Here is a 15,208-nt window from a genome sequence, read left to right on the forward strand (position 1 = left end):
ATGATCACGATGGTTTATGAAGACATACAGTAAGTGTAAACAAAACCAGTTCTGCAGTTAACCAGTTTAACCACTGGGTGGCGATACAAACATTGCACTGAGCTCAGAGCTCTGAGCTCCACTTCCGCACTTCTCCGCAGAGGCGCAAATCGTGCAGACGCAGATCAGGCAGATGGGCTTTGGGCTTTAAACGGCGATATCGCTCACTTGGGCTAAAAAAAAGGGTATGTAAACCAAGTACTACTCCTAAATGTACTGAGGACACATCTCTGTTAATAGCCTTACGATAATTTCCACTTTGTAATGTGTGTGTCTTCATCCAGATACTTGTCATGTCAAATTTACAGCTGATATTTGTAGCTAACACTAGCGTAGCTTGTTGCTAACAAGTTGGCTAACGGTAACCTAGCGGTACTTGTCTTGTAGCTTCAACTGATCGTAGTAAACGTGACACGTTATGTGCTTGCTTGATATTTGTATATGCTTAATCTTAATAAGGCATAACATGATCATGATATTTTAAATTCATACTTTCAATCTAGCTTCATTTCTTGTCTTTTTTTAAAAATTGTATTATAATAAGTGAGCATGTTTCTCCTTTATCCAATTTAGAATGGAACATAACTTAACATCCTTGTTGTTATTAATGCAGTTATTATCAAGTGTTCCCAAAAAAGAGTGGGATGAAGAAAATGTATTTATTTCCACCCCTATGTCCCATTAATAACATAACATAGCACTTTCTTTTACTTTCTTAAGACATTTTGCCATAGAACCCATATAAACTATTACTATTATGGGCGGTAAATAACTGATGTCTTGGTTGCTTAACATTAATTTGTAATAATAAATAATGCCAACAACCTGTTGTTGTGATTTTGGGCCTTACAAAAATAAATTGATTTGATTTGATTCTCAAAATATCGATTCGGCAAAATATTGTGACCGGCTTTTCTGCATTAAGCACATATATTAAGCGCATATATATATAAAGTATATGAAAACATAAAATCATTATAATTTGCCACGTTGCTGCATTAAAGCTGAATCTCATGGGCTTAAAGGAAAATGTATTCATAGTACAATTGAATTCTCCAAATAATGGCATTATGGACATTTCCTATGCAATTTGTTATTCTACATAATGAAAACACTCTTTTTGTAAACTTTTAACAAGGAATATCCATGTATCATGACATCGTATGACGCTCAGTATCAGGATACATATTGTATCATGAGGTACTTTACCTCCTACCTTGAGTTGTTTTCAGTAAACTGTAGATATTTTGTTTCACCTGATTCACTCTCTTTCTCTCTCAGGTTGTGTCGGACTGGGGAAACTACAGAAGACATAAAAGGCCAAGAGAATATGGACAATCGAAGGATGTGTTAAGACGTGACCTCATACCCCAAGTGGGTAGCTCATTTTAGAGATTGAGTAGCGACACAGATGAGCCATGGACCCAGGTGTAGTGGAAAATCCTGTTACGCTGGTGATCAAAGCCCCGAACCAGAAGTACGGTGATCAGACCATCAACTGTTTCCAGAACTGGACTGTGGAGAAGCTCAAGGCCCATCTATCTAATGTCTACCCCAGCAAACCAGTAAGAACTGCACTTATTAGTACATAAGTTATCAGATTATTATAAACACTTCCATCTGATGTGTGTGATCTGAGTTCTTTGTGATGATCACACTTGTGCAGGCTTTGGCAAGGGAATTGATGCTATTTCTTTAAAAAAAAAAGGGCGAGGCAAACTAATGTGGCTAAGGCCTTAGTTATTTTATTACTTGGTTTACGGATTCGCCGCACTTAGATTATTGATTTCTACAATATGAATAAAATAAATTATTATCAATTATTCTTTTTATAAAGTACCGCCGAAAACGCAAAATAGCATTAAATTAAATGTAAAAAGCGGTATTAAGTCAAAAGATAAGAGAGCGTGAAGCAATTTCTCGCCAAATTCCTGCGGAAGTCTGTGATGGAGCTGCTCCGAGCTGCTCTGTCCCTGCGCGCGGTCCTGGGGAGAGCGCGCGCCCGTCTCCCTGTCTGCAAATACACATTTTAAACCCGTTTACCACATATTCTTCAGCCCGTTTTGCCGTGACTGGGTGGATGGGGGAGGGTGCACACTTTAACACGCTAAAACACGCTTGATCTACAGTTACACTCACCTGCGCGCCGCCTCTATTGTATTGTCCTCCCAAAACCACAAGAATAAACTTAGTTCAGATTAGCCTTCATTTCTATTCGGGCCCAAAACAAATTTACAAATATCTTGCGTTTTTAAAAAAATTGTGATTACTATTTTATTTACAATTTATGTTTTGTTCAAAGTTCCTTTACTTTTGAAACATGTCGAGGAGCATGGACATCTGAGAGGAGACGGGAACTATCAGCTGCTAAACTAATATAAACTAAACTAACTAAACAAGAATCCCGTACACATTTACAAACATGTATTCTAAACTACAGGGTTAACAGGGTTTAAAATGTGTACATAATAAGAAAGTATAGTTTGTAATTTATTTATTTCCCTTTATTTATTTGTTGTTTGTTTAGGAAATAATATTAGCTAATATGTTAATATGTAATGTTACTGTTTAAATTCGATTGCAACACATCTTGCGGCCTTAATGATTGCATGTCTTTTTGGTATTGCATCATGGTGTTGCTAATCTGGCCCCGGCTCGTTTACCTCTCACTAACCTCGTTACGACACAATCACTGTAAACATTCAGGGACAAAGCATTCCCTTGTGACACTATTGAATAAACCCAGAAAGGAATTGCACCATTAATTACAATTTCGCCTCAACAAATCTGTCTAATGAGTTTTCTTATATTGGCTGGTAACTCGTGGTTTATATGAATGGATGAAGTAGGGCTCCGGGCTGCACTATATATCCATAAAATCCTTGTCATCATGATGTTAGAGCGTGCAATAGTATATTTAAAAGTTGGGTGATCATTTGTAATTATTTGATGTATTAATGCACACCGCACCAGAGGAAACACTTGTGGAAGAGTTGGAAAGACAAACAAAAGCATTGCACGTCTGAAACCTCCTACTAACCCTATGGCTTTAGAAGAGTTTGACAAAGGAACATACTAGATGTACAATTGTAGCCGGCTGCCCGTGTTTCGTGTGAAGAAGAACAAGGCCAGAGAGAAGGACGCGATTACGGTGCACTTACTGCGACGTCAATGCAAGAAAAGTCAGAACGGCCAGAATAATCACAAGGACTAAAGACATAGAGTGTCTTTTCCTACTGTGTTTGTGCTGACAACGTGCAGACAGCAATGTTTTGAAATCAGGACAAATCACGTCATTACACCACATTTGCACACCCCCAGTCCTAGTGAAAATGAACACCGCTTAAGCGTATGCTCAGTCCACAGTAAGAATAATTAATGGTAATACTAATTATAATAGAAGTTACCCACCTTTTAGCAAAAGGCAAATAAATCAAATGCATAGCCTACATAAGACTAACAAAAATGTAAAAAAAAAATTATGTATATTTTTTTAATGCAAGCAAATTATTGCTATAATATCTGTCACGGTACTTGACCCCCATATGACCCCCCATATTGCATGCATATTCCAATATCGTGCAGCCCCAGTGAAAAGTGAATCCAGGCTTTAGGATAACACTCTTTAACCCGGCTGTTAATGCCACTGTAAATCATTGATCCTGACTAAGGTCACTGTAACTCCATTTGCTTAACTATGACCCTGGCAAATACACCTCACCCTGTCATCCACATTTGTTATGTTTCTAGTTTTTTTTAGAGATGGTTTTGTTGGTAGAAAAATAACCCCGATTGAAAATTAAATTAAATTACTTGACTTAAAGGACATGTATTTTGCAAAATTGACTTTTAAGCTTTTTTTCTAACATTGTTAGACTTCTAAAACATGCCTGGAGTTGCATTCAGCTTCAGTTGCATTCAGCTTGTTTGAGGAATCCTGGTTTGAGTGTCAAAAACACTGACTGACATTTTCTCGATCTGCGACGTGGATCTGAGAATCTTCTTTACATCGTCAGACTTGCTCTATGCTCTGTTCCCCGTCTAACCACAGTTCTACTTTGTGCTTCCTTGCATTTCCATTAGACCTGTTTGAGCCTGTTGTAATACCATTTGCAGCCAGTAGATGGCCTCAAAACTCACGCTGGAATCTACAGCGATCGAAATGTTGTCGTTGTTGTTTTTTTTAATAAAAATGAGATTCTAAACTGAGAAGCATCTTCAAAGGCTGATAACTACAGATAATGCATAATATTTGGTCCTTTAAATAGTAACTGTATTGTATTGGAGATTAAACTCTTGTTCAGATGGGATGGGACGAGACTCAAGATTGGGTCCACAAAAGACAAAGAGTTGGACAAAATGTATAAATGATAAATGGTGCAGACAAACTCATAATTTTGGCTACACTATTTCTGATTCATCGTTGTAGCACTGCTTCTTATAACTACTACTGCCACGCCCATTGTAAACACAAGGATTACATCATGTTTTTAATTGACCAGTTATGATTTGTTAAACCAAATAAACTTGACATCCATATGTCATATGTTTTATTATTCATAATGCTGAGCTGAGGTCGTTGAATATTGAACATGGCTCATGCTCCACTGTTTCTGTTTTTAGAGCTGCAAAGACCAGAGACTGGTCTATTCTGGGAAGCTGCTCCTGGATCATTTAACATTAAAGGATGTGCTGCGAAAGGTAACATTTGTGTGATATCTTATTGCTTTTTTAATCTCTTTCCCCGTTTGCATGTATTTTGAGCCCTTTACAAACAGCACATATCCAGGTGCTGTCCCTGGCTCTTCTTCTGCACTTTTCATCACATACATGCCAGTAAAGTCTGCAGTATGTGTTGTATTTGTACACAAGAGGAGTGAGTCTGTGCTGCGGTGGGAGCAACTCCAAGCTAACACAGAAATAAGCAGCGTTCTTCACATACCCAGCAATACACACTCTGGCTTAAGACATAAAGTCATAAAAGTCTTTATGTAACATGATTTAAGGTTTTTAACATTTTGTTATAGAAACAAATATTGCTCAACATGATTGTGATTTGTCAATTTTTATTCACAAAAACATAAATGACATAGATACGTTGTAATTGTTGATAATAATTGTTGATAATAATTGTTGATAATGACGCACATTTCCCTCTGCAGCAGGACGAGTACCACATGCTGCACCTGGTGTGTGCGTCGCGGACTCCCCCTGAATCCCCGAAGCCCACCAGCTCCAGCAGCTCCACCAGCTCCACCAGCTCCAGCCGGCCCCAGTCCCAGCAGAGCCCTGATCCCGTGGTGCGTCACATTTCTGTTTCTTTCATCAGCTGTGGGCGTCTTTGCATCAGCCACTGTTCTGCTGCAGCATTTGTCACAGTTCACAGTCTTGATGATGCTTCTGTGTTGTGTTTCTAGAGCCCTAACAGCCCGAGTCCTCTTCAGAACAGCCCGTCTTCACCAGGAGAGACGAGCGACGGGCTCCGGCAGCGACCGCCCTTCCCCTATCCACACATGTATCCTGGCTTCATGCACAGGTACAGAGTTATCACCGTTGTAATCGCCGTAATCACTATGAACTATTCAGACCGTACAAAGCAGGCGCAGCAACTTTAATAAATATTTCACTTACATAAACCCCATAGACGATGATGAGGGCCAATCGTTTCCTTTCATTGTACCACAGTGCAGATAAATAGTGGTTGTTTATACATATGTTCATTATATCTTCTACGAGTACAGTCAAGGCTAAAGTTCACAAGCATAGGTCTTTGTTTCCTGCTACATTTTATATGCAATTAGTTTTGTGATGAAGTTAGATTTGAGAAATACACTTTATGTGGTAATGTTTTCTAACCACTCTAAGGGATCATCTCAAAATGGGTTGAAGCTGAAAAGACGTAATTTTTTTCATCTCCCTCTGGACCCCCTCCCCCCCTCAAAAGACGAAAGACTGGCTTCACATAAAATGTTAACGGGTTGATAAAACGATAGTAGCTTAATAGACCCTGCTCACCTCTAGTGAACATCTCTGAACATCCTTTGGTAAGTTTATCAGCAGAAGTTATGAATTCTCCAAATAATGTCACCTGTTGCGCATGTTTGTTTACTCAATCCACATGGTCCACGGCGCGCCGTGGTCAGCGCGGGGAGCGGGGCGGGTGCTCTCTCGCACAGGCCACTGCGCGCCGTGATCACAACGCACCGTGCTCCCCTGTACACACTCCCCGTGCTCCGCGCCGCACCCGCCGCCTAATGTTGGCCTAATGCTCGTTGCTGAGAGAGTTTTTTTAGCATTTCAAAACAATTACTGCCACAACGATGTATCAAAGCAACAAAAAGACCCCCCCAAGACGAAAAATATTACGTCTTTTCAGCTTCCACCCATTTTGAGATGATCCCTAAGTAGTCTGCCAAAGACCTGAAGTATTTGACCAGAAGTATTTGACCTGGAACTTAACTTACAACACTGTGGATGGCTGCACATGGAGCCTGGCATATGTGTTATCCACTCGGCCACCGGGTAGTACACACCTGTGGTTTTCTCTAGTTTGTCATGGGACTAACGGTGACTCCACTGAAGCTGCATTAGAGCTAAAGTATTGGACGGTCCCAGGCTTTAGGCTGTTCTGTTTACTCCGGAACACTATGTATATGTGGATTAGTGATTGGCGGGTCGGATTGTGTCTTTCCTTAACATCCTCTCTCTCTCTCTCTCTCTCTCTCTCTTGTTCTTGTTGGCTGTAGCTGGTCGCAGATGCCCCCTCCTCCCTCGCAGACCCCGGTTTATTACCACCACATGAGCCTCATGTGGTGGCAGCAGCTCTACGCCCAGCAGTTCTTAATGCATTAGTAAGTGTCTCCTCTGGTACATGAAACTACATCAACTTCATCTTTATTAGTAACGTGTGTATTTTGTCCCAGCAGTCACTTGATGGCCGCCTCTCAGCACATGAGCCTAGACCAGACCTCGCCTCTGTCCAATCAAAGCCACTCCCAGAACCACAGGGCTCAGGCCGATCGCCACGGAAACCCGGAGGTGCAGATGAACGCTCAGGGCGGCGAGGTCCTGAACGACGAGGATCTGAACCGGGACTGGCTGGACTGGGTCTACACCTTCTCCAGAGCCGCCATCCTCCTCAGCATCGTCTACTTCTACTCCTCCTTCAGCCGCTTTGTCATGGTCCTGGTCGCCATGGTTGTCCTCTACCTGTGAGTCCAAACCAGGGTGCTCCACGGATAAACCCACTCACAATACAATACAATACACTCTAAAACACTTATTACAATGACGGCTAATCACTGAATAACATGTCAAAAAATAATAACACCTGCTTGTGTCGTAGGAGATGTTGCTTTGCAGGAATTGTTCCACAGTACAGCATTAAACGTCTCCATCACCATAGAAACAAGAAGGTCAAGTAACAGGTCAGATGTGTGGAAGATGGATAAGTTTAATGCTTTATTGTGAAACATTCCAAGCTAAGCACTCTCCAAATGACTTACGAACATTGTTTTTGTGGATTTGTTTCACTATTTTAAACAGCCAGAGCTTCATTCTGGTTTACCTTGTTGTTTTTTTATTGATCTTGATTGTGTTCTAGGCACCAAGCGGGGTGGTTTCCTTTCAACTTGGACAATGAGCTTCTGGGTGACAGGCCGAACCTGGACGAAGGAGAAGAAGAGCCACTGAATCAAGACTTGCCAGAAATGGTAATGACCGTACTTCATTTTCTTCATCCTCTCTTCTCTCTGTCTGTTTTCAATTACCCCTTTTCCTACTTAAATGTATCTGACTTTATTTGATTCTAATGCCCTTTGTACTGTAAAATCTGTCAAATGTTTTTCTCAATTTGCTGTAAAATGCAACAACTTATTTTGCTTTTTCATCCAATCGCAGACATTGGGTGAGAATCATTGGAAAACAACTGGAAAATCCCATGCTGTTGATTCTCTGTCATTATAGTGTTGTGACAATAATAATGCTTAAGTCAATGTTACACTTATACAGTAAGAAAAACAAAAAACATACTATTTTTTAGTTGACAATGTCGAGGTTTAGTCTAAGAGAGACTGCGAGAGGCGAGGATCGTTCTCAAAGTCTTTAATTGATACTTTGGAGGAAGAAATATGACCATAATATTACCATCTGGACTTGTACTAGTTCTGATACAGGTCAAGACTATTCAGGAAAGCTCCAGTTTGGAAATAGATATCATGACCGGTCCTTTTAATATGACGTTCTGACTCGTAGGACGGAGCTGCAGACGACGGCTCCGACGAGGAGGGCGACAGCGCGGCAGACGGAGCCGAAGATCCAGACAGCGGCCCTCAAAATGGCTTCCTGTCGTCCACGTGGTCCTTCATCATCACGTTCTTCATGTCTCTAATCCCCGAGGGCCCCGCCAACGCCGCAAACTGAGCGCGGCATCTGAGAGCGGGATAAATGCCTACAAGCGCCGCGTGTGTGCGCAGGATCGCCGGTGCACCGCTGCGTTAGTTTCCCCCGTCGTCAGAACAGATGGCTGACATGAGAAGTGGCTTTAAAGACTGTTAGTGACGCCTTGTAATTCTAGAAAACAATAGTGTGCCAATGCAGTGTGGGACGACAGGCACCAGATTTTATTAAAGATGATTTAAGTACATATTTTTAATTTCTATATTTGTATGCAGTCGCAGTATTTGCTGGAAAGTTCTGTTTTTGATTGATATGTTTTAACACACACTTCATCGAGCCACTTTAATCAACGTTATGTCTTTGTGACAGGTTTGTGTTTATTAAGAAAATGTGTGTCACAAAAATGTACAAAATAAACTAGAAACACTAAGAGATTTATCATGCAGTGATGAAGATGATTTAGCGTGACAGCGTTTTCTACACTTCACTATAAGTTGCACAGTCCAATATATTCAATCATGTTGCACCTTTTACACAAACTAGTCTAAAACCTAAAACTAACAAATACTGTCTGTGAGTGTGTGTGTGTGTGTGTGTGTGTTGATATATGATGGTTTTCAGAAAGTGAAATGGCCAGATCCAGATTTAGGAGTTGAACGTAAAGAAGGTTGAGTGAAAATAGGCCAGTACTTCAAACAGAAGGCAATACATGTGGAGTTTGTACAAATGCCTGTGTTTGTTCCTCAAACATGCTGTGAACAATAATTACATGGTTTATTAAACTTAAATTAATGTAATTTCAAGCTTCATTTTCATTGTTTGATTGAGAGAAAGAGCGATTAAATTCCATGTTAAATTGGTGAATAGGAAATGACTTTGCTGAGTAGTGTGAGACTGTTCTTTACTGCCACCTCATGTCAAAACCTGGGAAGTACACTTTGCCTGCAACTTAGGGACATTTATTTTTTTTATTTATTACTTTTATGAGCTTTTATCCATTGTATAACAGTGTTCCCTCACATCATTAACTCACTGAGTTGAATTAAACATGTAAGGTTCAACAACAATAACCAGAATGTAAAGTAATGATGCATGTTATTGTTGATACTAAATACCTGGGGGGATTAAAATCTTATGTCATCTTTAACTAAACAGGATTAAGTACATTTTCAAACATAAGAAATAAAAAGATAAAGGTTAATGTGGGGTTATTCCTTTGCGGTTAGATGCAATTATTTCCCACCTCCCATGTACAATCCTAAATTACACACTTGGTTTGGTCCCAATTGGTGTCTTCAGTAGATTTGGTACTGTCTGGTTCTAGTCCTGGTTTTGTTTGGAGTACAAAAAACCCTTTGAACGTGGCAGTCTGCACTGTACGCATGCCAAGTGCAATGGAAATGAGTTTGACACAGTTAATTTTCAAAAGCAATGTAGTTTACTGGTCACAATAGTTTTCTTAAGGTATATTAGTAGCCTCTAATCACTCGTTTGAAGACGGTGAGGTGAAGGTTTTAAGCAGGGAGAAAATATGGTTTGAAAGAGGAGTTAAGGAAGCTATTTTTGTTAAAAAAGAAAGACCTTCTTTAAACAGAAATGGAGGGCTAAGATTCAATCTTCCTGGCATCTATAATGGGTTACTGAACCCCTGGAAAGGTAGAGGACCAGGACCAGGACATTTAGATGCTAATCAGGTACTCAGGGTGGTTGAGCCAGGGTCTCACAAAGACAAAGAGGATTCTAATAGCCCATTAAAATTCTGAATAGGCTAGCTCGGTAGATACAAGGGGGGAGTTTCTGTTGAAACAAACAACTCTTTCTACTTCAGGAAGGCTCCGCCCAATGGGCGGGTCTTACCACAGAACAGTATAAATATCGGAGTTCTCGATCTAAATTCTTTTATTGACAATGACTCTTGGATGAGAGTCGAAACGTCTATTTTTTCTAACTGAGTCCAGATGACTACAACTGAAGCTTTTTCTAGTATATTAGTAGGTTATACTTTCAGGAGCAGTGGCCAAGTGAATGTTTGGTGGCTCTGAGTGACCCTGGTGGAGTATGGACACCTCAGCTTTATTTGTGGCAGACCATCTGATAAGAGCAGAATACCAAATGTGATCAAACCAGAGACTGTACAATCTTTCATAACTGCTGGTGAACACCTTCTGACCAGAGCGACCCTGAGCTACAGTGCCTGGTGACCCTGACTGACCGCTGCATGGTGCAACATGGGCTTGTAGACAACATGTAGACCTGCATGCTTCAAACACAGACGGTCGGTTTTATACATTCTTTTATTTGGACATTTATTGTATCATTTTAGTTCGAGTTGACAAATTGGGTCCAACGATCTGTGAACATTTTGAACATCAACTTGAAAATGAAAAAAGCAGGAGCAGTCTGCGTCCACTTTTATTGCTTTGCACCAGTCAAGCATGACCAAAAGTCATGATTCAAGAAACAACATTATGTCATGTGCTTTACAAATAAACAAAATAAATATGTTTATTGAGGTGAACATGAAGGTACATCTCCACATTTAGCTCGTCATTACTCATTCTTCAACAGAATATCTAAGTGCACATTGGAGAAAAGGACAACAAAATACAAATAAAATACACTTGCATGTATATTACTGGGTTCATATATGTTGCATTGACAGGTAAATGAAGATATCTAATGAAAGTTAATGAAAATTCTAATTTAGTCAAAAATATTGGATAGGGATTTTATGTGCAGCATGTTTTATTACATTTGGTAGAACTTTATAGCGCAGTAATAACACGATAACTCACTTGGTAAATACGCTACTCGTTTTAGCACAAACACAGTGGCATTATTAAATCAAAATGGTAGAATAGAATAAACCTTTGCTGATTTTCATGGATAATACACTTTCTTTGTAAATTTAGACACTTTCAACCTTAATTTGTCTTCAAAAATGGTTGGCTAGTTGACAAAAAACTTAAAAATAAAAATAAAACGCTGACTAGTCGATTACCAAAATAATTACAGTTATAATATTTACTGTGCTGTAAAAATAGTTTTGACTTTTAACTGAGGATGAAAAAAGGAAAATAACATGACCTGTCAGTGCACTTTTTATGTTAAGACTGCGGAGCGTCAATCTAACGTGACAACTCCACCGACAAACAAGTTCAAAATTAAATTATTTCAACATAATTAGACATTCAAATGATTCCTTACCAGTACCTCAAAATTGTCTTTTTACACAGCTTAGATGCAGTGAAAACCAGTGAAGTGACAGAAGTACATACAGTAACAGTTTTTTAAGTACATTATTTCAGTCCGTTGTTAAGAAGTTTAAACGTTCTCTTTTTCTAAACACCACGACACAGAAGAAGAAGCAAAACGAAATGACGTTGTACTAAGTGGTGTCTTTGGCGTCGTCGTGCCGCGCATTTCAACCAAATGATCGATAACAATACGTCACATTGAGCTTCAGACAAGGCACGTATATAAGCTGTTGTCACGGTAGCGGCACACCGACAAAAGCCAAACGAAACACAAACCACGATCGATGAGGTCGCAAAGGTTCCTCCCACAGCCGCACACTGCACTGTACGGGAGGCTTATTGCTAAAAACGGGACTTCACTGACTCGCTAGCGAAATAAGAAGGACTTCATATAGATTATAACGGTATTTTTTTCTTACATTTAGTGTAGAAATATCTTGCATAAAATGATTTGCAACGCTTGACAAGTTATCTTTACACCACGCACACACGATTACAAACAATGACACACACGGTATAAAAATGGTGCTGCGATAACAGGAGTCACACCAGAAATTGCTTCTTCGTTTTTTTTTTAAATGACCGACCCTGTTACTTGTCAATATTATCATTATTACTATTATTATTATTACTTTTATTAAAATATTCACAATGGAATTAATACAATGAACTGTTAATAACAATTATACCGTCGTCTTGAGAAAATAAACATATTTAAACGAATGCCAGAAATCCTCCCGATTCCTGAGTTTGAACAGCTCTAAGGAGGCTTTGGGAGAGGATTGGACATTTTCTTTTCTTTCTTTTTTTTCCTTTTTTAAACACACTGATGACCCTAAAGTTTAAGTCATTTCTGCACGATTTGGAAAACGGAAGCGACAAAAAGAAACGCATCTTAAGAAATGTGGTCGCTCACTGCTCCTGCCGCAGCGCTGTTAAAAATGAAGATTGCTTATTGTTAAAGGTCCATATTAAAGGTGCACTACGTAACCTTTTCTGGTGGTTGCTCGCTTCCACGGAGATGTCATTACTTTGTTTCACAGTGTCACATTAAACTTATCTTGCATTCATTTCAATTACAGATGCTCTTATCGTTTTAAGAAATACTGTAAAATTGCGATGGATACGTTTAATGCCGTACTGTGCAGCATTCTAGTCATCTCCATGGCGACAAGCAGGCGGCGGACCCTTCACCACTCCTTTACAAACGTCTATGTGTTCTTATGTTTTTCCAAATGTCTGAGGAAAAGAGCATTAGATTGTTATTGTCTTCATTGTTTTAACGTCTGTTGTACGACGGTGCTCATTTACCTTTAAAACTACAGAAAACTAAAATATCTAGCAAAGAATTGAGTAACTTTGTGGACATCAGTGCGTTACCATAACTATATTGTGTTAATTTTTACGAAGTTATACTGGCAAAGTGCTTATTGTACAGTACAGACTTTTCAATATGGCCTTTGAAGTCACATCAAATGAACATATCGTACATACAGTTTACATACACTAATAATTATTCATGTAACAGCATATAATGAATGAGGTTTACAAGATGTGACTTTTGACCTTTCGAGCAGCAACAATAACACTGAAAGTTTTCCTGGCGAGGAAAAGTATTGTCGTTGTAGAAGTAGTGTTGACACAATAGGTATATTTTGTATATAGAGGAAATTTGTATAGTTGTTTGTTTGTGCCAGAATTACCTTAAATGACGATTAATGGCTTTTCTATGATGGATTTGATGCTGGTGTTTTTTTAACTCACAAAAGGACAAATGTGAGCTATTATAAGAAAATGTACAGCAGCTACAACACAAAGATTTGAAAATAAAGACAACTCTAGTTAAAACAGTTCTTGATCCCGGCCAGTGAGGCCCTTTCCTTTGGCATCTGACTTTAAAATGGATAAATTAACTTTCTATAAAAAACATACAGTGAATTGGGCAGTAACGTCCTCCTTCATGTCCGCGATGTGCACGTTTTCACTTCATGGCAGTTGTTTTTGTGGCCCGTAGCTCGTAAGACAAGAGCTCGTAAGGCTGCGTTTGTTTTGTTGTGCTTCTCCGCCAGTTCTCAGCTACGCTCCTTCGTCCCACGTTGAAGCAGCCCGGGGGTGGGGGGTCCGGAGTGGGGCTCGGGGCGGAGGAAACGCCTGCTCCCTCACAGGAAGGTCTCGGTCGTGGAGCCGCCTTCGGGTGAATCTTCCGGGCTCATGTCGACCCTAACGCACGCCACCTTCTCCTGGCTACAGACGAGAGGAGAGATCGTGAGCGCAACGAGCTGGGAGAAGCTGGAAGGTCTGTGTATTGTATTTGGGAACATTTTCAAAAGATCAAAACGTTCTTTGTCTCTTATTTTCACAAGTTTGATCTAATCCCAAATACAATATACAAAAAAAACGCGTACTTAAAGAAAACTGCACACAGACATCGCTTCACTTCTGTGTGCAGTTAGCTTAAACCCATGAATAGTGAACCACACACATTTTTTTAAACACAAAATCATCCTTTGTATTTCTCGTAGTTCAAATTAAAGGTGCACTTTGTAACTTTTCTGGGTGAACGTCTCCATGAAGACGTCATTGCTTTGTCATTAAACTTATCTGTCTTCCATCTAATCAAATACAGGCGTCTTCATTGCTAATAAAATACCTTAAAAACACGCATTCTTACAGGGGGTCACCTTTCCATAAACCTGACCTGTAACTTAGCTTGTTATGTGCTTGTCTCATAGAAGATAGATACATCCAATTACAGGCAAAACGTAAAGTAACATCTTCATGGAGACGAACAGGGGACAGGAAAGTTACACGGTGCACCTTTAATGTACTGTTAGTATGTATACGGATCAAACCCAAAGCATGACATTCAGAGGAGACGTTTGTCACTTGAGAGCATTAGATGTTGAGAGCATAGCTACCTTCCACTACTGCTCACAGGCTGGGGACTCCAGTCTGCTCTCGGGGTGGAGCTTTTAGCCTTTTCAGCACAGTTTTTTATAGGGTCAGACTCTGAACTACACGCACCAGAATGCAAACACACACAAAGACACAAAGAGAAGACACGTGGACATGGAGTCAGTGAGAGACACTTCAAAACGAGCTGAAAGGTGAGCATGCACAGACACAACGGACAGACATGGAACAGAATATGCATGTTAGGGAACAGCGTGGCGTTAAAAGTAGTAATATGGCCTACAGATTTAATCATATTTCAATATAAAAGCGATGATTAGCAATAATGATATAACTGAGGCTAGTCAAAATACTTCATAATTTGTACTTTTAAGGATATTTAAGTGACTAAAGTTCTGCTTCCACTGCTCACATCCTTCGTCTGTCATTATTAGTGTTTTAGGTTCTGCACAGCCTCAGCCTCAGTGAAAATGTGTCACTTCGTGTTCTCATTTAGCGCTGACTGCCTCCCTTTGGAACTGCAAGGGAAATCAGCTGCACGTCTAATTATATCACGATATTCCAAATTTCCCTGTGCCCTGAAAGCAAATGAATATATATAT

At 39.8% G+C, this 15,208-nt stretch overlaps 2 protein-coding genes across 12 annotated transcripts in view; one reads left to right on the forward strand and one right to left on the reverse strand.

Annotated features, from left to right (window-relative positions):
* Positions 1-103: 103 nt before the first annotated feature.
* Positions 104-9,233, forward strand: LOC140362041 (homocysteine-responsive endoplasmic reticulum-resident ubiquitin-like domain member 2 protein). Of its 2 annotated transcripts, none has more exons than XM_072448057.1 (9): positions 104-224; positions 1,321-1,604; positions 4,663-4,740; positions 5,202-5,339; positions 5,457-5,575; positions 6,786-6,890; positions 6,963-7,250; positions 7,643-7,751; positions 8,293-9,233. In XM_072448057.1, the coding sequence occupies exons 2-9, from the start codon at positions 1,458-1,460 to the stop codon at positions 8,458-8,460; spliced, it is 1,152 nt and encodes a 383-aa protein (XP_072304158.1). In that variant the 5' UTR covers positions 104-224; positions 1,321-1,457; the 3' UTR covers positions 8,461-9,233. The 2 variants fall into 2 exon arrangements, with proteins under 2 accessions (XP_072304158.1, XP_072304159.1); XM_072448058.1 differs by having other exon boundaries at positions 6,966-7,250.
* A 1,599-nt stretch (positions 9,234-10,832) lies between these two features.
* The window catches only part of LOC140362040 (sodium bicarbonate cotransporter 3-like), a 47,211-nt gene continuing 42,835 nt past the window's right edge, over positions 10,833-15,208 (reverse strand). For 7 of the 10 annotated variants that reach the window (XR_011927049.1, XM_072448051.1, XM_072448055.1 and 4 more), the window contains 2 exons: positions 14,612-14,707; positions 10,833-13,937 (listed from right to left, as the gene is read on the reverse strand). Coding sequence is in view for 9 of the 10 variants with exons in the window: in XM_072448051.1 (XP_072304152.1) it covers positions 13,853-13,937; positions 14,612-14,707 (181 nt within the window). In the remaining variant the exon portion in view is untranslated. The remainder of the gene's footprint in view (positions 13,938-14,611; positions 14,708-15,208) is intronic. The other 3 variants (XM_072448056.1, XM_072448052.1, XM_072448053.1) reach the window with 1 other exon arrangement.

The sequence above is a fragment of the Eucyclogobius newberryi genome, unplaced genomic scaffold (genome assembly GCF_026437365.1).
Source record: "Eucyclogobius newberryi isolate DKJ021-1_F unplaced genomic scaffold, fEucNew1.0.hap1 SCAF_16, whole genome shotgun sequence".
In the NCBI taxonomy this organism is placed as follows: Eukaryota; Metazoa; Chordata; class Actinopteri; order Gobiiformes; family Gobiidae; genus Eucyclogobius; species Eucyclogobius newberryi.